The sequence below is a fragment of the Choloepus didactylus genome, chromosome 15, assembly GCF_015220235.1.
Source record: "Choloepus didactylus isolate mChoDid1 chromosome 15, mChoDid1.pri, whole genome shotgun sequence".
NCBI lineage: Eukaryota > Metazoa > Chordata > Mammalia > Pilosa > Megalonychidae > Choloepus > Choloepus didactylus.
In genome coordinates this window covers 36,316,194-36,339,419 of record NC_051321.1, presented here as the reverse complement: position 1 = coordinate 36,339,419, position 23,226 = coordinate 36,316,194, and the positions used below count along the sequence as shown (strand labels likewise).

General features: G+C 42.9%; 2 protein-coding genes across 2 annotated transcripts in view; one reads left to right on the top strand and one right to left on the bottom strand.

Moving 5' to 3' along the window:
- The window catches only part of ARHGAP19 (Rho GTPase activating protein 19), a 156,250-nt gene extending 136,706 nt beyond the window's left edge, over window positions 1–19,544 (bottom strand). Inside the window, exon 1 of the mRNA XM_037804259.1 lies at window positions 19,188–19,544. The gene's annotated coding sequence lies outside the window, so the exon portion shown is untranslated. The remainder of the gene's footprint in view (window positions 1–19,187) is intronic.
- Window positions 19,545–19,642: 98 nt separating this feature from the next.
- Window positions 19,643–20,652, top strand: FRAT1 (FRAT regulator of WNT signaling pathway 1). The gene has a single exon (XM_037804260.1). The coding sequence runs from the start codon at window positions 19,822–19,824 to the stop codon at window positions 20,626–20,628; it is 807 nt and encodes a 268-aa protein (XP_037660188.1). The 5' UTR covers window positions 19,643–19,821; the 3' UTR covers window positions 20,629–20,652.
- The last annotated feature ends 2,574 nt before the right edge of the window (window positions 20,653–23,226 follow it).

Sequence of the window (23,226 nt, the reverse complement as noted above, 5' to 3'; positions counted from 1 at the left end):
ATTCAAAGAAATTGTTGGAGAAAACTTCCCAAACCTTCTACACAATATAAATACACAAAGCATAAATGCCCAGCGAACTCCAAATAGAATAAATCCAAATAAACCCACTCCAAGACATATTCTGATCAGACTGTCAAATACTGAAGAAAAGGAGCAAGTTCTGAAAGCAGCAAGAGAAAAGCAATTCACCACATACAAAAGAAACAACATAAGACTAAGTAGTGACTACTCAGTGGCCACCATGGAGGCAAGAAGGCAGTGGCATAACATATTTAAAACTCTGAGAGAGAAAAATTTCCAACCAAGAATACTTTATCCAACAAAACTCTCCTTCAGATTTGAGGGAGAGCTTAAATTTTTCACAGACAAACAAATGCTGAGAGATTTTGCTAATAAAAGACCTGCCCTACTTCAGATACTAAAGGGAGCCCTACCAACAGAGAAAAAAGCTGAGGGACTTCGCCACCAGTAGATCAGCCCTATAAGAAATGCTAAAGGGAGTTGAGCAGGCTGAAAGGAAGGGACACTAAACAATTGACTGAAAGTACATGCAGAAATAAAGGGTACCACTAAAGATCACATGGTAAATATAAATACCAATACTACTGTATTTTGATTTGTAACTCCACTATTTACTTCCTACAGGATCTAAACTACATAAACTGTAGTGATAAATCAGTGGTTTTGGACTCAATGTAAATATGTAACTTTTGACAAGAACTACATAAAAGTGGGGGAATGAGGGAGTATAGGAACATAGTTTATGTGTCATATTGAAGTTAAGTTGGTATCAAAGAAAAACAAGATGGTTATAGATTTAAGATGTTAAATTTAAGCCCCACGGTAAACACAAAGAAAGTATCAGATAATATGACCATAGAGATGAAAAGTAGAGTAGGGGTTCTGAGAAGTGGGGTGAGGGGCAATGGGGAGTTAAGAAATGAGTGTAGGGTTTCTGTTTGGGGTGAAGGGAAACTTCTAGAAAGGGATGATGGGAAGGTGATAGCATTGCAACATTCTAAATGTAATTAATCCCACTAACAGAAAGCTAGGGAAGGGGTGGAAGGGAAAGATTTAGGCTGTATATATGTTTCCACAATTGAAAGAAAAAAAAAAAAAGACAGTCTAAATAGATAACAATTAAATGCCAAGGATGATCCTGGATGGGATCTGAGGATGGAAGAGAGGAGGCTCAAAGGGACACAGATGGGACATAAGGAAAAAATAAATAAAAAAAAGGAAATACAGAATGTAAGCTTTGTATCAAGGTTGAATTTCTTGAACTTCTTAGCTGCATTTAATGGGATTGCATAAAAGAATGTTCTTGTTCATGGGAAATGTATATGTGAATTATATTGTTTTTTCAAGGATGTGTGCAGCTTGCTCTCATATGTTCAGAAGACAGAGCAATAGATGATGGATGATAGGGAGGGAGAGAGGGAGGGAGGGAGGGAAAGAAAGAAAGAAATAGTGGTGTGACAGCATGTTAAAGGTGGTGGATTGGGGTATTGGGGGAGGGGAGTCAGGGTATGCTGGAGTTCTATGTATGGGGTTTGTACTGTTTTTGCAGCTGTTCCTGTAAGTTTGAATTTATCTCAAAATAAAATTTCTTATTAAAAAAATAGATTGGGGTGATGAATGCACAATTATATGATGGTACTGTGAACAACTGATTGTACACTTTGGATGACTGTATGGTATGTGAATATATCTCAATAAAATTGAATTAAAAAACCATGGGAATGTATAACACAGTGAATCTTGTAGTGGACAATGTCTGTGATTAACTGCACAAATATAAAAAAGTTATTTCATGAACTAGAACAAATGTACAACACTATTGCAAGGAGTTAATAATAGAGGAGTATATGGTAGAAAATGTACCTATTGCAAACTATGGACTACAGTTAACAGTAATATTTTAATATTCTTTCAACAGCAACAAATGTACCACACCAATATTATGGGTCAAAAATGGGGGAGGATAAAGAGTATGGGAGGATTTGGGTTTTCTTTTTTATTTTTATATCTGTTCTGGAGTAATAAAAATGTTCTAAACATGATCATGGGAATGTATGCACAACTATGTGATGATACCGTGAACCAGTGATTGTATACTTTGGATAGTTTGTATGGTGTATGAATATATCTCAATAAAATTGCATTTTAAAAAAGCAAACAAAAAACAATGAGAAAAAAAAAAGAAAGGTAGCTAGGTTACTTTTCACTTGCAGGACGTATCAGAGCCATGAAAACTTTCTCCAATTACTTGAAAATGTGTCATGAGACACGTTCCAGAATCATTCACCACAGCTCTAGACAGAAGTAAGTAGGGAAAAGTTTCACAGAGGCAATTTTCAACCAAGAATAAGGGAAAAACCAAGTTGGCCAAAGTGGTGAACATCTGTTTTGTTTTGAAATCTCTTGTTCAGCATTGGTTCCCCAGTCAAATAACAACACCCCAGTCCTACTTTGGGGACCTCCGTCACCCCGTCCTCCCTGGTGGCAACGGGCCTGTCAGTCGAGGAGCCCATCTGCCTCTCCAGGGGGCATGTGGACCACAATGGCCATTGAGTTCTATTCCAGGAATTTAACTCTTGAACAAAGCCAGGCAAAGGACAAGACTGGTTTGAGTCCACGTACTCTGCCATAGGTTACAGAAGCGAATTTGTCCTTCAGTTCCTGATATCAGGAACCTAGAACTGGCTTGGTTCCTGATCTTCTGGAGGTCTCCATCTTCAGTTTTTCTCTTGATTCAGAGCTACCCCAGAATGCTCAATAAATTCCTCTACTGCTTACAAATTTTAAACAAAGGAATTCCTCTGAACTACCCAGGTCTGCACCTCTGGGGCTGCCTCCCCACCGGCTAACCTGAGAGGAGACTAAGTAGGTTGCACTCTTCTGAACCACCACCCCAATACTGAGTGCTTTCTCCTGATAAATGGCATAAAAACTCCACACTGCTGCACTGGTATTAGCCCCAAAGCTGTCCATCCATTTTTACAACTGGGTTATAGAGTCAACTGTTCCTAACACCCTGGTTAACCAGTGCTCGGTTACCTTATCCTGCTCCTATCGGCAGTCTCAAGACATTTTTAATTTCTGCCTTCCGCATTTCCAGTTTCCTGAGGGGCTACTCTCCTGAGAGGTGTTGAATGTCTCATTAGCACCTCTTTGCATCCCTGTCTGAATCCCTTCAAGCTCTTAAATTCTCTCAGTACAAATCCCGCTTCTCCATTCCCCCCCTCCCCGCCCCCAGGAGGATCACGGTCTAGGAGAGCGTGGGACAAAGAAGGGATTGGAGAACAGGCAATCCTGAGCCTACTTTGCTGCTGGCCGTGCGCTTCACTCAGGGATGCCACTGGCTTCTAAAATACGGGCAAGTCTCAGCCTACAGTTTAAAATTGTCATCCAATTTGAAATCCTCCACAGTGGGGAAGAATGTAGTCAACCGGCAGCAGACTCCATAGACATCCTTTCAAAATGGAGTATGAGTCCACACACCCCTCTGCTGTGCAATAGCCAACTTTCCAGCAGGGCAGATACTTCCTCCTTCCTTCCTTCCCAAAACTCACCCTGAGCACCACAAGCCCTGGGCAATTCTAAGGGGTGTCACCCCTTTTCAGTGGCATATCAATTCTTCTAACATTTTACCACAAAAATGTTCAGTCAACAAAATTGAAAGAATTTTGGTTAATACTCGATTACCTATGACCTAGAGATTCTACCATTAGCATTTTGAGCATTCTTAAAATTGAGATATATATGTCACATAGCAAAAGTCACCATTTTAAAATGTACACTTCAGTGGTTTTTACTACATCCATTGTGTTGTGCAACTATAACCGTGAAGTTAGGATTTAAGAAATGATTATGGTCACTGAATCATTATATAGATATTTCTTTTTACTTTCTAGTGTATTATAGCCAGAAGGAAATACCTAAAATTACTGAACTGTAATCCAGTTGCCTTGATCTTTGATAATAATTATATAACTATATAGCCTTTATCTTATGACCTTGTGATTGTAAAAACCTGGTGACTGATCCTCACTTGTACCCCTTTATCCAGTTTTTCAACTTTAGAGTCTTATGATCACTAAAGACAGCCCCTAATGTTTATTACTGAAGGGGCTTAAGTCAGCCCAGAACTAACCTACCCCAATTATCAATCTGCACATGCTCAATAATTAGATCATTTCTAACCTCATCATCTCAAGCCTTTGTGCTCATTATCCTAAAACCTGCCCATCTTTTAGTACCATGAAACTATCAGAGTTACTGAAGTTTGCAGAGAGAGATTTTTAGGCCGATAGGCCATCTGATCTGCTTCACACCTAGCAATAAACGCTCTCTTTGAATCCCTGGTGTCTCAGGGATTGGACAGTTGAACGCATCAGGCAGAGAACTCACCACTTTTGGCATCACAGACATCACCACTATCCACAACATCTCCATTACCCCAAAAAGAAATTCCTAACCCTATTAGCAGTTAATCTCAATCTCCCCTGCCCCGATCCCTGGCAACCACTGATGTGCTCTCTGTCTTTATGGATTTGCCTATTCTGGGCATTTCAAATAAATGGAATTATACAGCATGTAGCCTTTAAAGTCTGGCTTCTTCCACTTAGCGTGATGATTTCACAATTCGTCCATGTGATAGCATGTATCAGTACTTTATTCCTTTTTATGAATAATATTTCATTGTATGAATATATCACATTTTGTTTATATATTCATTAGATGATGGACATTCAGGTTTTTTGTTTCTATTTTTTTTGGCTGTTATAAATAATGCTGCCATTAACATTTATGTACATGTTTGTGTAACAGTGACTTTTTAAATATAATCTTAAAACTGTAAGCAAGCCAGAAATTGTAAAATAGCCTTAAAAATGTAACCTTCAAAACTGGAAACAGGATATAATGGAAGCTCTTATTCTCACAAAGGAGCGATTGTAAGGTCTGCAAACATGTAAACGTGAAGTTTGCACCGTTCACAGATGTCACCAAACTCCTGAAGAAAACAGAAACAGGAAAACAGGAAACAACTAAATTACTGAAGTTCTCCAAACCTGTTACACGTATGTAAATGTAAAGTTTGCACCTTTCACAGATGTCACCTGGCTCCTGAAGAAAACAGGAAAGCGGGAAATAACTAAATTGATTGCCTCCCTTTGTCTCTAATGGATTTAGCCAATTAAAGAATCACTAGGAGACTGCCCCAATCCTCCTAGATACAGATAGCCTTTTGTCAATCACTCTTGTTGCATATTAATTGAATGATTATCTCTCTTTGTCTCTGAACCTGGGTATAAAACCCAATTGAAGGAGGCAGGGCAAGACGGCAGATTGGTGAGCTGTATGTTTTAGTTACTCCTCCAGGAAAGTAGGTAGAAAGCCAGGAACTGCATGGACTGGACACCACAGAGCAATTTGACTTTGGGCATACTTCATACAACACTCATGCACATGTCGAACTGCTGAGATCAGCGAAATCTGTAAGTTTTTGCGGCCAGGGGACCCGCACCCCTCCCTGCCAGGCTCAGTCCCGTGGGAGGAGGGGCCGGCAGCGCTAGGAAGGAGAAGGGAGAACTGCAGTGGCAGCTCTTATTGGAAACTCATTCTACTGATCCAAACTCCAACCACAGATAGACTGAGACCAGACACCAGAGAATCTGAGAGCAGCTAGCCCAGCAGAGAGGAGATAGGCATAGCAAAAAACAGCAAAGAAAAACTCCAAAATAAAAGCAGAGGATTTTTGGAGTTCTGGTGAACATAGAAAGGGGAAGGGCAGAGCTCAGGCCCTGAGGCTCATATGCAAATCCCGAAGAAAAACTGATCTCTCTGCCTCCTGGATCTTTCCTTAATGGCCCTAATTGCTTTGCCTCTTAGCATTTCAATAATCCATTAGATCTGCCAGGAGGGCTTTTTTTTTTTTTAACTTTTTTTTTTGTGTTTCTAAAACAACTACTCTAAGAAGCCCAATACAGAAAGCCTCAAAGACTTGCAGTTGGGGCAGGTCAAGACAAGAACAGAACTAAGAGAGCTCTGAGACAAAAGGCAATAATCCAGTGGCTGAGAAAATTCATTAAACACCACAACTTCCCAAGAAAAGGGGGGGTGTCCGCTCACAGCCATCATCCTGGTGGACAGGAAACACTCCTGCCCATCGCCAGCCCCATAGCCCAGAGCTGCCCCAGACAACCCAGTGTAACAGAAGTGCTTCAAATAACACACACACACTACAAAACTGGGCGTGGACATTAGCCTTCCCTGCACCCTCAGCTGATTGTCCCAGAGTTGGGAAAGTGGAGCAGTGTGAATTAACAAAGCCCCATTCAGCCATCATTTCAGCAGACTGGGAGCCTCCCTACACAGCCCAGCAGCCCAGAACTGCCCTGGGGGGGATGGCACTCACCTGTGACATAGCACAGTCATCCCTCAACAGAGGACCCAGGGTGCACAGCCTGGAAGAGGGGCCCACTCGCAAGCCTCAGGAGCCATACACCAAAACCAAGGACTTGTGGGTCAGTGGCAGAGACAAACTGTGGCAGGACTGAACTGAAGGATTAGACTATTGCAGCAGCTTTAAAACTCTAGGAACACCAGGGAGATATGATTGCTAGAGCCACCCCCCCCCCACTGACCGCCCAGACACACGCCCCCAAAACAGGGCACGCAACACCAACTACACACGCAAGCTTGGTACACCAATTGGACCCCACAAGACTCACTCCCCCACTCACCACAGAGGCAAAGTGGGGGAGAAAGGCTTGTGGAGAATAGGTGGCTCATGGATGCCACCTGCTGGTTAGTTAGAGAAAGTGTACTCCACGAAGCTATAGATCTGATAAATTAGAGATAAGGACTTCAATTGGTCTACAAATCCTAAAAGAACCCTATCAAGTTCAACAAATGCCAAGAGGCCAAAAACAACAGAAAATTATAAAGCATATGAAAAAACCAGACGATATGGATAACCCAAGCCCAAGCACCCAAATCAAAAGACCAGAAGAGACACAGCACCTAGAGCAGCTACTCAAAGAACTAAAGATGAACAATGAGACCATAGTATGGGATACAAAGGATGTCAAGAAGACCATAGAAAAGCATAAAGAAGACACTGCAAGACTAAATAAAAAAATAGATGATCTTATGGAAATTAAAGAAACTGTTGACCAAATTAAAAAGATTCTGGATACTCACAGTACAAGACTAGAGGAAGTTGAACAATGAATCAGTGACCTGGAAGATGACAGAATGGAAAATGAAAGCATAAAACAAAGAATGGGGAAAAAAATCGAAAAAATCGAAATGGACTTCAGGGATATGATAGATGATATAAAACATCCGAATATAAGACTCATTGGTGTTCCAGAAGGGGAAGAAAAGGGTAAAGGTCTAGGAAGAGTATTCAAAGAAATTGTTGGGGAAAACTTCCCAAATCTTCTAAACACCATAAATACACAAAGCATAAATGCCCAGCGAACTCCAAATAGAATAAATCCAAATAAACCCATTCCAAGACATATTCTGATCACACTGTCAAACACAGAAGAGAAGGAGCAAGTTCTGAAAGCAGCAAGAGAAAAGCAATTCACCACATACAAAGGAAATAGCATAAGACTAAGTAGAGACTCCTCAGCAGCCACCATGGAGGTGAGAAGGCAGTGGCACGACATATTTAAAATTCTGAGTGAGAAAAATTTCCAACCAAGAATACTTTATCCAGCAAAGCTCTCCTTCAAATTTGAGGGAGAGCTTAAATTTTTCACAGACAAACAAATGTTGAGAGAATTTGCTAACAAGAGACCTGCCCTACTAGAGATACTAAAGGGAGCCCTACAGACAGAGAAACAAAGAAAGGACAGAGAGACTTGGAGAAAGGTTCAGCACTAAAGAGATTCAGTATGGGTACATTAAAGGATATTAATAGAGAGAGGGGAAAAATATATATGACAAACATAAACCAAAAGATAAGATGGCTGATTCAAGAAATGCCTTCACGGTTATAACGTTGAATGTAAATGGATTAAACTCACCAATTAAAAGATATAGATTCGCAGAATGGATTAAAAAAAAATGAACCATCAATACGTTGCATACAAGAGACTCATCTTAGACACAGGGACACAAAGAAATTGAAAGTGAAAGGATGGAAAAAAATATTTCATGCAAGCTACAGCCAAAAGAAAGCAGGTGTAGCAATATTAATCTCAGATAAAATAGACTTTAAATGCAGGGATGTTTTGAGAGACAAAGAAGGCCACTACATACTAATAAAAGGGGCAAGTCAACAAGAAGAAATAACAATCGTAAATGTCTATGCACCCAATCAAGGTGCCACAAAATACATGAGAGAAACACTGGCAAAACTAAAGGAAGCAATGGATGTTTCCACAATAATTGTGGGAGACTTCAACACATCACTCTCTCCTATAGATAGATCAACCAGACAGAAGACCAATAAGGAAACTGAAAACCTAAACAATCTGATAAATGAATTGGATTTAACAGACATATGTACAACATTACATCCAAAATTACCAGGATACACATTCTTCTCTAGTGCTCAAGGAACTTTCTCCAGAATAGATCATATGCTGGGACATAAAACAAGGCTCAGTAAATTTAAAAAGACTGAAATTATTCAAAGCACATTCTCTGACCACAATGGAATACAATTAGAAGTCAATAACCATCAGAGACTTAGAAAATTCACAAATACCTGGAGGTTAAACAACACACTCCTAAACAATCAGTGGGTTAAAGAAGAAATAGCAAGAGACATTGCTAAATATATAGAGACGAATGAAAATGAGAACACAACATACCAAAACCTATGGGATGCAGCAAAAGCGGTACTGAGGGGGAAATTTATAGCACTAAATGCATATATTAAAAAGGAAGAAAGAGCCAAAATCAAAGAACTAATGGATCAACTGAAGAAGCTAGAAAATGAACAGCAAACCAATCATAAACCAAGCAGAAGAAAAGAAATAACAAGGATTAAAGCAGAAATAAATGACATAGAGAACAAAAAAACAATAGAGAGGATAAATATCACCAAAAGTTGGTTCTTTGAGAAGATCAACAAGATTGACAAGCCCCTAGATAGAATGACAAAATCAAAAAGAGAGAAGACCCATATAAACAAAATAATGAATGAAAAAGGTGACGTAACTGCAGATCCCGAAGAAATTAAAAAAATTGTAAGAGGATATTATGAACAACTGTATGGCAACAAACTGGATAATGTAGAGGAAATGGACAATTTCCTGGAAACATATGAACAACCTAGACTGACCAGAGAAGAAATAGAAGACCTCAACCAACCCATCATAAGCAAAGAGATCCAATCAGTCATCAAAAATCTTCCCACAGATAAATGCCCAGGGCCAGATGGCTCCACAGGGGAATTCTACCAAACTTTCCAGAAAGAACTGACACCAATCTTACTCAAACTCTTTCAAAACTTTGAAGAAAATGGAACACTACCTAACTCATTTTATGAAGCTAACATCAATCTAATACCAAAACCAGGCAAAGATGCTACAAAAAAGGAAAACTACTGGCCAATCTCCCTAATGAATATAGATGCAAAAATCCTCAACAAAATACTTGCAAATCAAATCCAAAGACACATTAAAAAAATCATACACCATGACCAAGTGGGGTTCATTCCAGGCATGCAAGGATGGTTCAACATAAGAAAATCAATCAATGTATTACAACACATTAACAAGTCAAAAGGGAAAAATCAATTGATCATCTCAATAGATGCTGAAAAAGCATTTGACAAAATCCAACATCCCTTTTTGATAAAAACACTTCAAAAGGTAGGAATTGAAGGAAACTTCCTCAATATGATAAAGAGCATATATGAAAAACCCACACCCAGCATAGTACTCAATGGTGAGGGACTGAAAGCCTTCCCTCTAAGATCAGGAACAAGACAAGGATGCCCGCTGTCACCACTGTTATTTAACATTGTGCTGGAAGTGTTAGCCAGGGCAATCCGGCAAGACAAAGAAATAAAATGCATCCAAATTGGAAAAGAAGAAGTAAAACTGTCATTGTTTGCAGATGATATGATCTTATATCTGGAAAACCCTGAGAAATCGACAATACAGCTACTAGAGCTAATAAACAAATTTAGCAAAGTAGCGGGATACAAGATTAATGCACATAAGTCAGTAATGTTTCTATATACTAGAAATGAATACTCTGAAGAGACACTCAAGAAAAAGATACCATTTTCAACAGCAACTAAAAAAAATCAAGTACCTAGGAATAAATTTAACCAAAGATGTAAAAGACCTATACAAAGAAAACTACATAAACTCTACTAAAAGAAATAGAAGGGGACCTTAAAAGATGGAAAAATATTCCATGCTCATGGATAGGAAGGCTAAATGTCATTAAGATGTCAATTCTACCCAAACTCATCTACAGATTCAATGCAATCCCAATCAAAATTCAAACAACCTACTTTGCAGACTTGGAAAAGCTAGTTATCAAATTTATTTGGAAAGGGAAGATGCCTCGAATAGCTAAAGACACTCTAAAAAAGAGAAATGAAGTCGGAGGACTTAGACTCCCTGACTTTGAAGCTTATTATAAAGCCACAGTTGTCAAAACAGCATGGTACTGGCACAAAGATAGACATCTAGATCAATGGAATCGAATTGAGAATTTGGAGATAGACCCCCAGATCTATGGCCGACTGATCTTTGATAAGGCCCCCAAAGACACTGAACTGAGTCATAATGGTCTTTTCAGCAAATGGGGCTGGGAGAGTTGGATATCCATATCGAAAAGAATGAAAGAGGACCCCTACCTCACCCCCTACACAAAAATTAACTCAAAAGGGACCAAAGATCTCAATATAAAAGAAAGTACCATAAAACTCCTAGAAGCTAATGTAGGAAAACATCATCAAGACCTTGTATTAGGCGGCCACTTCCTAGACTTTACACCCAAAGCACAAGCAACAAAAGAAAAAAATAGATAAATGGGAACTCCTCAAGCTTAGAAGTTTCTTTACTTCAAAGGAATTTCTCAAAAAGGTAAAGAGGCAGCCAACGCAATAGGAAAAAATTTTTGGAAACCATGTATCTGATAAAAGACTGATATCTTGCATATATAAAGAAATCCTACAACTCAATGACAATAGTACAGACAGCCCAATTATAAAATGGGCAAAAGATATGAAAAGACAGTTCTCTGAAGAGGAAATACAAATGGCCAAGAAACACATGAAAAATGTTCAGCTTCACTAGCTATTAGAGAGATGCAAATTAAGACCACAATGAGATACTATCTCACACCGATTAGAATGGCTGCCATTGAACAAACAGGAAACTACAAATGCTGGAGGGGATGTGGAGAAATTGGAACTCTTATTCATTGTTGGTGGGACTGTATAATGGTTCAGCCACTCTGGAAGTCAGTCTGGCGGTTCCTTAGAAAACTAGATATAGAGTTACCATTCGACCCAGCGATTGCACTTCTTGGTATATACCCGGAAGATCGGAAAGCAGTGACACAAACAGATATCTGCACGCCAATGTTCACAGCAGCATTATTCACAATTGCCAAGAGATGGAAACAACCCAAATGTCCTCCAACGGATGAGTGGATAAATAAAATGTGGTATATACACACGATGGAATACTACACGGCAGTAAGAAGGAACGATCTCGTGAAACATATGACAACATGGATGAACCTTGAAGACATAATGCTGAGCGAAATAAGCAAGGCACAAAAAGAGAAATACTATATGCTACCACTAATGTGAACTTTGAAAAATGTAAAACAAATGGTTTATAATGTAGAAAGTAGGGGAACTAGCAATAGAGAGCAATTAAGGAAGGGGGAACAATAATCCAAGAAGAACAGATAAGCTATTGGGGATAAATTTAACGTTCTGGGAATGCCCCGGAATGACTATGGTCTGTTAATTTCTGATGGGTATAGTAGGAACAAGTTCACAGAAATGTTGCTATATTAGGTAACTTTGTTGGGGTAGAGTAGGAACATGTTGGAAGTAAAGTAGTTATCTTAGGTTAGTTGTCTTTTTCTTACTCCCTTGTTATGGTCTCTTTGAAATGTTCTTTCATTGTATTTTTTTTAATTATTTTTTTTATTTTTTATGTTTCATACAGTTGATTAAAAAAAAAAAGTTAAAAAAAAAAAGGAAAAAAAGATGTAGTGCCCCCTTGAGGAGCCTGTGGAGAATGCAGAGGTATTGGCCTACCCCACCTCCATGGTTGCTAACATGACCACAGACATAGGAGACTGGTGGTTTGATGGGCTGAGCCCTCTACCACAGGATTTACCCTTGGGAACACTGTTGCTGCAAAGGAGAGGCTACACCTCCCTATAATTGTGCCTAAGAGTCTCCTCCCGAATGCCTCTTTGTTGCTCAGATGTGACCCTCTCTCTCTAGCTAAGCCAACTTGAAAGGTGAAATCACGGCCCTCCCCCCTACGTGGGATCAGACACCCAGGGGAGTGAATCTCCCTGGCAACGTGGAATATGACTCCCGGGGAGGAATGTAGACCCGGCATCGTGGGACGGAGAACATCTTCTTGACCAAAAGGGGGATGTGAAAGGAAATGAAATAAGCTTCAGTGGCAGAGAGATTCCAAAAGGAGCCGAGAGGTCACTCTGGTGGGCACTCATACACACAATATAGACAACCCTTTTTAGGTTCTAAAGAATTGGGGTAGCTGGTGGTAGATACCTGAAACTATCAAACTACAACACAGAACCCATGAATCTCGAAGACAATTGTATACAAATGTAGCTTATGAGGGGTGACAATGGGATTGGGAAAGCCATAAGGACCACACTCCCCTTTGTCTAGTTTATGGATGGATGAGTAGAAAAATAGGGGAAGGAAACAAACAAACAGACAGACAAAGGTACCCAGTGTTCTTTTTTACTTTAATTGCTCTTTTTCACTTTAATTATTATTCTTGTTGTTTTTGGGTGTGTGCTAAGGAAGGTGTCAGGGATTGATTTAGGTGATGAATGTACAACTATGTAATGGTACTGTGAATGATCGAATGTACGATTTGTTTTGTATGACTGTGTGGTATGTAAATATATCTCAATAAAATGAAGACCAAAAAAAAAAAAAAACCCAATTGAAGAGACACTTCAGGGAGGCAGATTTGGGAAAGCTTCCCCTGCCTTCTGCAGGGCCGGCGTAATAAACCATCTTTTCCTCTTCAGCCGGGTTTGGTGTGACTTCTATTAGCCGCACAGAGCAACGAACCCATATTTGGGAAGTGCCCCTACTTCATTTGTATGAACCTATGTTTTCATTTCTCTTGAAGGTATACCTAGGAGTGGAATTGCTTGCTGTATCATATAGTGACATTAACATTTTATTGTACTTGTTCTATCACATATCTACCCATCTAACCATCCTTCTGTCTGTAAATAAATCCATCTTCATTTTTGTGTACTTATACAGTACCTAACTCTATACCTTGGTGACCAGTCATCTTTGAATAAAGTCATTGTATGTAATCACACACAAAAAAATGCAACAGTATCACACCCTTAAGTTCCTCAGCATGTCTATTTTTTTTTTTCATTTTTATTGAGATTGTTCAGATACCATACAATTATCGAAAGATCCAAAGTGTACAATCCCTTGCCCCTGGGTACCCTCATACATCTGTGCATCCATCACACTTAATTTTTGATCAATTTTTAGAAACTTTTCATTACTCCGGACAAGAAATAAAGTGAAAGATGAAAAAAGAAAAAAAGAAAAGGAAACTCTAATCCTCCCCTATCCTTAACCAACCCCCCTCAATTGTTGACTCCTAGTATTGATATAGTACGTTTGTTACTGTTTATGAAAAAATGTTGAAATACTACTAACTGTAGTATATAGTTTGTAATAGGTATATAGTTCTTCCCTATATGCCCCTCTATTATTAACTTCTAATTGTATTGTCATACATTTGTTCTGGTTCATGAAGTGATTTCTAGTATTTGTACAGTTGATCATGGACATTGCCCACCATAGGATTCAGTTTTATACATTTCCAACTTTTGACCTCCAACTTTCCTTCTGGTGACATATATGACTCTGAGCTTCCCCTTTCCACCTCATTCACACACCATTCGGCGCTGTTAGTTATTCTCACATCTTGCTACCAACACCCCTGTTCATTTCCAAACATTTAAGTTCATCCTAATTGAACATTCTGCTCATACTAAGCAAGAGCATCTATATCTCTTTCACAAGGCAGGAGGGAGAGTCAAAGAAGGTAGAGAGGCAAAAGAAAGAGGAAACAAAAAAAAAATGACAGCTAGGAAGCAGCAAAAGGAAAAATAACCTTAAATCAAAGTAGAATAAGGAATCAGACAATATCACCAATGTCAAGTGTCTAACATGCCTCCCCATCCCCTCCTCTTATCTGCATTCACCTTGGTATATCACCTTTGTTACATTAAAGGAAGCATAATACAATGATTCTATTAGTTACAGTCTCTAGTTTATGCTGATTGCATCCCTCCCCCAATGCCTCCCCATTTTTAACACCTTGCAAGGTTGACATTTGCTTGTTCTCCCTTGTAAAAGAACATATTTGTACATTTTATCACAATTGTTGAATACTCTAGATTTCACCAAGTTACACAGTCCCAGTCGTTATCTTTCCTCCTTTCTTGTGGTGTCTCACATGCTCCCCATCTTTCTCTCTCAACCATATTCATAGTTACCTTTGTTCAGTGTACTTACATTGTTGTGCTACCATCTCCCAAAATTGTGTTCCAAACCACACACTCCTGTCTTCTATCACCCTGTAGTGCTCCCTTTAATATTTCCTGTAGGGCAGATGTCTTGTTCACAAAGTCTCTCATTGTCTGTTTGTCAGAAAATATTTTGAGCTCTCCCTCATATTTGAAGGACAGCTTTGCTGGATATAGGATTCTTGGTTGGCGGTTTTTTTCTTTCAGTATCTTAAATATATCACACCACTTCCTTCTTGCCTCCATGGTTTCTGCTGATAGATCCGCACATAGTCTTATTAAGCTTCCTTTGTATGTAATGGATCGCTTTTCTCTTGCTGCTTTCAGGATTCTCTCTTTGTCTTTGACATTTGATAATCTGATTATTAAGTGTCTTGGCGTAGGCCTGTTCATCTCTCTTCTGTTTGGAGTACGCTGCGCTTCTTGGATCTGTAATTTTATGTCTTTCTTAAGAGATGGGAAATTTTCATTAATTATTTCCTCTATTATTGCTTCTGCCCCCTTTCCCTTCTCTTCTCCTTCTGGGACACCAATGATACGTACATTATTGTACTTTGTTTCATCCTTGAGTTCCCGGAGACGTTGCTCATATTTTTTCATTCTTTTCTCCATCTGCTCCTTTGCGTGTAGGCTTTCAGGTGTTTTGTTCTCCAGTTCCTGAGTGTTTTCTTCTGCCTCTTGAGATCTGCTGTTGTATGTTTCCATTGTGTCTTTCATCTCTTGTGTTGTGCCTTTCATTTCTATAGATTCTACTAGTAGGTTTTTTGAACTTTTGATTTCTGCCGTATACATGTCCAGTGCTTCCTTTACAGCCTCTATCTCTTTTGCAATATCTTCTCTAAACTTTTTGAATTGATTTAGCATTTGTTGTTTTAAATTCCTGTATCTCAGTTGAAGTGTACGTTTGTTCCTTTGACTGGGCCATAACTTTGTTTTTCTTAGTGTAGGTTGTAATTTTCTGTTGTCTAGGCATGGTTTCCTTGATTATCCAAATCAGGTTTTCCAAGACCAGAACAGGCTCAGGTCTCAGAGTGAAGAAATATTCAGTATCTGGTTTCCCTGCGGGTGTGTCTTAGAAAATTGCTCCACCCTTTGATGCCTCAGGTCACTGTGCTTTTCTGTCCAGCAGGTGACGCCTGTTAGCCTATAATTCTTGACTGGTGTGAGGAGGTATGGCCATGTTCCCCCAGGCTCTGGGGTCTGGTTCTGAATGGAAAGGGCCCCACCCCTTTCCTCCTAGAGAAGACAGACCCCTCAGGTGGAGGTCATTAGCATTTCAGTGGTCTCTCTCTCTGCTTGTGCTGTCTCCACCCTTCCCAGAGTCACAGCCCCGGAAACTGAAAATGACTGGGGCTTTCTCCAATGAGCCAAAAAAGAAACAGATAGTCCCCTTCAGACCCAGTCCAAGGCAACCCTCCGGCTCTCCCAGGTGAGTCGTCACCCAAAGCCTCTGTCTGTTTTTTGGGGCTGCGTACCTGTAGTGAGCAGTTCACGCTCACTACTTAAACCCCAGTTGGAGCTCAGCTGAGCTGTATTCGCTTGCTGGGAGAGAGCTTCTCTGTGGCACCACGCAGCTCCGCAGCTCGGGCTATGGGGGAGGGGGTCTCACGACCTGGTTCCGCAGGTTTTACTTACAGATTTTATGCTGTGTTCTTGGGCATTCCTCCCAATTTGGGTTGGTGTATGATGAATGGATGGTCTCGTTTGTCCCCCCGCAGTTATTCTGGATTATTTACTAGTTGTTTCTGGTTTTTTGTAGTTGTTCCAGGGGGACTACTTAGTTTCCACTCCTCTCTATGCCACCATCTTGCCCGAGTCCTCAGCATGTCTATTATTAACCAGAGTTTGATATTTGTTTATAGTTCTTTCATGTAAAATTTACACACAATGAAATCTTAAGTGTACCAGTCAATGAGTTTGGGCACATGCATACACCTGTGAAACCCAAATCCCTATAAAGATATAGAGCAATACCAGGACCACTTGAAGTTCCCTCAGGTCTCTTCCCAGCCAGTCTCTGCCCTGTTCTTGCCACCACCTTCTCCAAAGGCAATGTCTTCTGACTTTTCCACCAAAAATTAGTTTGCCCTGTTCTAGAACTTCATATACAAAGAATCATATGTGTGGTGGACTGAATCATGCATCCCAGGTGGGACATGTTCTTGGTCTTGGTTCTCATTCTGGTGGGTGTAGACCCATTGTAAGTAAAATCTCTTAAAGATGTCACTACAATTAAGACATGGTCCAACTAAATCAGGTTGTTCTTTAATCCCGATTTCTGGAGTCCTTTATAAACAGAGTGAAAGTCAGACAGAGAGAAGCAACAGGGAGTAGCCAGAAAGGGAAAGCCAACAGAACCAGGAAGAGAAAGAAGGCGTTGCCATGTGCAATGCCATGTGACACAAAAGCTAAGGACAAAGGATCACCCACTGCTCGCCCCAGAATGCCACCATCTTCTGGGAAAAGCATTACCTGGCTGACACCTTGATTTTGGACTTTTCCTAGTCACAAAACTGTGAACCAATACATGTCCATTGTTTAAGCCAACCCATTTATGGTATCTGTTTTAGCAAATATCAAATATTTAGCAAATATTGAAACTAAAACAATATGGTGCACGCTCTTTTTTTGTCTGGCTTCTTTCACTAAGCATAGTGTTTTTGAGGTTCATCCATGTTATGTAGCAATAGTCCTTTTTGTTGGTGAGTAGTATTCCCTGGTTGGCATACTATGATCATAACTATAATTTGTTTTTCCATCCATCTGTTGATGAATATGTGGGCTGTTTCCAGTTTTTGGCTTTTATGAATAAAGCTGCTGTGATCATCTACCTATAGGCCTTGATGTGGACCTATGTTTTTAATTCCCTTTGGTAAAATACCTAGGATTGCTATTGTGTCATAAGGTAGGTATGTTTAATTTTATAAGAAACTGTCCAATCTTTTTCCAAAGTGGTTGTACCCTTTTTCATCCCCACAACAAAGTATGATGTTTGTGAATTTTAAAACAAAGAACACAAGCACAAATTGTAAATTGCTACTAATTATTTTCTTAAAATTTTACATAATCAGGTTCAGAATATTATACTTAACAAATGGCTCCCTTGGCTGCGCTCTCAAATGAACTACTATTTAAAATGAGCTTATGACCCTTCCATGATAAAAACACTCAACAAATCAGGAATGGAAGGAAACTTCTTCAACCTGATAAAGGTCATCTATGAAAAATCCACAGTTAATATACTTAATGGTGAAAGAATGAAGGCTTTCCCCTAAGATCAGGAACATGTCTACTCTCATCACTTCTATTCAACATTGTACTAGAGGTTCTAGCCAGGGCAATTAGGCAAGAAAAATAAAAGACATCTAGATTGGAAAGGAAAATATAAAAACAGCTCTATTTGCAGATGGCAAGATCTTGTTACAGAAAATCCTAAGGAACCCACCGAAACGAGAGGAAGAATTTTATGACACCCTGTAGAAGCCAGATTATCTGGATTTAGAAATTCAGTGGCTTTCTTCATACTGCCTCCTCCTCTATTCTCACTCCTTCCACCGCCCTTGACAAAACTAAACCCAATCCTTAAACCTCTTTGCTCCACGCCCACCCATTTCTAAAGGATTGCTCCTGTAACTATCATCCTCTGCATCATCCACCAAGACCCTTTTTCCTTAACTGTATCCCCAGGCTGTCTTTTCCTCTTGCATTCCTCTAAATCTTGACACTCTCCTGCTCAATGCTCGGTGCTTTTTGTTTGTTTTTTTTTTTTTTACTTTTTTTTTTAAGGCTTTTCCTGCTGAATGTTTTAAAGCAGCTTCCCACTGCCTTGCACAGAGTCCAAACTCCTGGTTGGTTTCTGTGTTTGTGTGTGTGTACTTTATGGCTAATTTTCAAAACAACCCTATTGATTTACATATCATAAAATTCACTTATTTTAAATGTACATTCAATGATTTTTGGTAAATTTACTGAATTGTGCAACCACCATAATCCAATTTAAGAGTATTTCCATCACCCTGATAATATCCCTTAATAATTTGGCCTAAAAAACAAAAGTCTAACTACAAGTGGAGTTTACAGATTAAACCTGAGAGGTTTAGGATTTTTAATAAAGGTCCAAAGCCTCCAGGCAACATGACGCTAGAGGATCATTTTCTGCTCCTCCCCTACAGGGATGAGGCATTCATCTTAGGAGCTTTCCAGCTCACACGCCCTCCCAAGACTGACAACCTCCTCTCGAGTTATGCCAGTCCTAGACCAGCACCCACCTCGCACGCCCACCCTCCCGATCAAGAAAGGCCACGATCTGCGGCCCTGCTTTGCCATCTCCAACTCCGCCACTCCCACTAGCACCACAATGTCCCTTCTTCCCTTCCAACCCGGTCGGCTTCGTTTTTCCTAACCTCCAGTCAGGTCCCTAGGCTGACGCCCTCTCCTCTCCAGCCTCGCCTCTCCAGCACTCCACGTCCTCACTCCCCATACGCCTCCAATCCGGACTCCAAAGCGCAAAGGCTGAAACAAGAAGAGCCGACGCGCTGAAAGGAAGGGTGTGTGGGTGTGTGGGTGTAAGTGTCTGTGCCCGCGTGTGGAAGAAACCAACAGAGTCCAAACTGGGGTCCGTGTTTTGAAAAATGCTCATCACGCCTGGCTGAGAGAAAGAGGAACAGCTCCCCAGCGCGCCGCGACTCACAGCACTCAGTGGCCCGGAACTCAGGGGCAGCAAGGCTTCACCCTGGATCCCAGACCTGCAGGAGTCCACCCCTCAATTGGCAGAACACCCCTCAACCCTCACGCGGTGGTAGGGCCCGGCCGCTACGTCACCCATTGTTTACAAATCAACCCGAGCCGGTAGGATTCCGGCTCCCCAGGCTGCTGGCGCCCGGCTCTAGTGCCTGGCGGTCTCCGGTTTCCGCGTCGGCTCCCGCGGGGACTTCGGTCTCAGGACCTCGCCCGCCTCCACCGCGGCCCACCGAGCCCCAAGGGGAGCCAAGAAACCAGCGGAGCCCTCAGAACTCCGGGTCCGCCGGGCGAGGAGCCATGCCGTGCCGGAGGGAGGAGGAAGACGAAGCCGGCGAGGAAGCAGAGGGAGAGGAAGAGGAGGAGGACAGCTTTCTCCTACTGAAGCAGTCGGTGACTCTGGGCGGCTCGGGCGAGGTGGACCGGTTGGTGGCCCAGATCGGCGACGCGCTGCAGCTGGACGCGGCGCAGGACAGCCGGGCCTCCCCGTGCGCGCCCCCGGGGCTGCCTCTGCACCCCCCGCGGCCCCCCGCCTTGCCGCTGCTTCTGCCGCTGGGGTCAGCCGAGCCCACGGGCCCGGCGCCCCCGGGGGCCCTGCGCTGCGCTCTGGCGGACCGCGGCCGCGTGCGAGGCCGAACTGCGCCCTACTGCGTGGCGGAGCTTGCGGTGGGTCCCAGCGCACTGGCCCCATTACTCTCTCAACCGGGCTTCGATGGGCCAACGGGGGCGGGCAAGGGGGTTGCTCCGCAGACGCTGTCGGGCCCGTGCCGGCGAGAATGGCTCCGAGGCGCCTCCACATCCCGCAGCCTGCAGCAGCGACGCGGCTCCCTACCCGAAGCCCGCCCAGGCGACGATGACCCGCATAGTCTCCTGCAGCAGCTTGTGCTCTCGGGCAACCTCATCAAGGAGGCGGTGCGGAGGCTTCACTCGCGACGGCTGCAGTTACACACAAAGCTTCCCCAGCGCTCGCTCCTGGGACCTGTGTCGGCCCCAGTGCATGAGCCCCCTTCCCCTCGCAGCCCTCTCGAGGCCCGCAGTGACCCGGGTGCCTCTGGCAGGAGGGCGCAGCTCAGAACTGCAGACGGCATCCTTGTACCCGGCAGCTAGTTCGCCAGGGTAGCCACGGTCCGGCCTCTTACTTGAGAGCAAGGGGTTCCCGGCGGGGTGGGGGGTGGGGGATGCTGTAAGCCCTGCTTGAGACTGACAGAGAACTCGCGCCTTTGGAAATGGGGAAAGTAAGCTAACGAAGACAAAGAATCCAAAAATCCGAATGTTTCGCGGGGAGCTGGGGTCGAGAGTATTTGAAATACCGGTCTTGGTCCTATCGAAGGCAGATTACAGTTCGCACCCCAAACTCACAGTCAGTGGGACTCCTTATTTGGCGTGTCCCGTCCTGGCCGAGCAGGGTGCAGTTCCACGCAGCCTCTCAGGGCCGTTCAGCTGGGTCGCCATGTGGCTACGGTCCACGCTTCTCAGGCCAGCAGCGCCTCCGAAGGATGCTGCCCAGAACCCGGGTTTAAACTGGCGGATGATCCCAGTTGCTAGATTTACCTTTTCAGGGCTGGTTCCTGATCCACTTGCGGGGGTGGGGGGGTAGATGAGTAGACAATGAGAATTTCAGGGAGTGCTGCAAACTGCCAGAGTTGGAAATTTATGACACACAAACAAAAATCCAGCTCACGTCTTTTGGAGTGCTGGCTCTTAATAGAAAACACACGGTACCATGAAAGGAACCTTTTGGAGTTGAATAGAAGTAGCCTTTTTCTCTGCCTCTTTGCTTTGCAACTGGCTGCTATTTTCAAAGCTGTCGGGGGAGGCTGTAGTTCCGGGTGGGGACGGCTGAGTTGGGCGCGGGAGGGAGGTATAGCAGAGTAGAAAGGCAGGGTGAGGCGCGGAGTGATCGGTCAGTCCTTTCTAAAAGTTGGCTTTAACAGCGCGCCCACCCCTCCTCGGGTTCAAGGTCACTGTTTCCTGGGCGCGCACTAGGTTGCGGGACTGCAGCAGGGTAGAAGAGTCCTTGGAGTCCGCCTGTACTCTGAGAAGAGCGCGGTGTTTTGCAAGTGCCGGAGTCTCCTGAGGACACGCGGACCGCCGCCACAGTGGGTGTGGGAAGGCGGGGACGTGCCGGGCGCCTGTGCTGCCCGCGGGGGGCCGCCGCCCTTGGAGCGCCCCAGGCTTTCTTGCAAACTGTGTTGAGCCGACGTCCTGGCTCCCTCCTCTCCCCCTCGGCCCCGCTGTCCTACTGGCACTGGCGCTCCTGGGGGCCCTGGCTCGAGGCTGGGGAAACGCCACGTGATGGGCACTCCAGGGACACACAGCCTTGCCCTGCTGCTTGTAACGGGCTCTCCGGGGCCATCTGCAATAACAGCTGCAATTCCCTGGATAGACGCAGTTGATTTCCTCCCTCGGCCCCTCCCCCCAGCCCTGCCCGCTTGTCTTTGTAAGTGAAGGAAACCGAGTAGAAAATGTGACCCTCCAAATGGAGCAGCCGCCGGCTTTGCTATTGTGAATCGTAGTGAAATGCTCAGAACGTACTGTTCACTCACTCTGAGGGAGCTAACACCGTTCTGTTGTAGTTCCATAAGAGGCCATGGCTTGCTCATCGTCCAGGTGTGGCTACTGACATATCTACACTTCGCAGCGGAGTGTCTGGAATGTTGGCTATCCTGATTATAGGATGTTATCTTAACCAAAATATCCGTTTTGAATAAATGTGTTGGTTTTTTTTGTTTGGTTTTAGTTTATCCTCATCATCTGTGGGAAAGATGTACAGAACATATTTCCCTGCTCTCCATAAACAAGAAAACACTTGAAATCCCCATCAGCCTGGCTTGTGGATGGAATTAGAGTGCCTTTGTGTCTGAGTATCTCACTAGTTAGACAAGGTCTGCGAGTGAGCGGCTGGGTGTGCATTGGTCCTGGCATGAAATTAAATGAAAGTGAGGTCAGGTCTTGGACCAATCCCATTCACCAAAACCTCAGAGCCTTTTGGGTTACTAGTTAGTAATAGCAATGTTTTATGAAGCTGTCTCTATTAGCAAAGGACATGAGATCAGTCAAGTCATTATGGACTGGGAGGCTTATTTTTTTTACTTTCTTTCTTTCTTCCTACTGTGATTATTAAATGGACCTGTTCTACGAGGTGGCCCTTAAGGCTGAAGCAGCTTGTTGGTTAGGGGTGCTGCTCAAGATTCAGGTCTTGGTGGTGGGAAAACTGGCTGGGAGCATATTGAAGGACTCCTCTTTGCCAGTGCATGTGGCTACAATTCTCTCTCTAAGCAGTGACGTAACAGCCCATCTCGGTTCCTCCAGTCTGTTCCCTCAAGGAAGAGGAGGAGCGACTCATCAGGAACTGGGCTGGGCAGCAGAAAGGGTATCCAGGATCCACTAACGACTGGATGAGTAGCTCAGCATCTGTGAGCTTCAGTTTTCTCATCTGTGCAACACAAGGAAAATGAGATACAGAGCACATGGTGGCCAGCATGAAATGGAGATGGACATTTTGTATGTAGTTCCCTTCACTTTACTGCCCCTTCCTTGCCTATGTAGCCAAGCACCTGGGTCCTCAAGTTTCTCCAGAAATGAGGGTATGCCATGATTCCAAAAATGCCTTCGGGATTGAGTGCTGTATGACTTATTAGAGTCCCAATTTTCAAACTCTCTTTTGACCAATGCCTGACATCTATACCGCCCATTCCCTCTCTC

Excerpts from the sequence above, each read along its gene's own strand:
- FRAT1 (XM_037804260.1), top strand. The coding sequence starts at position 19,822 with ATGCCGTGCCGGAGGGAGGAGGAAGACGAAGCCGGCGAGGAAGCAGAG.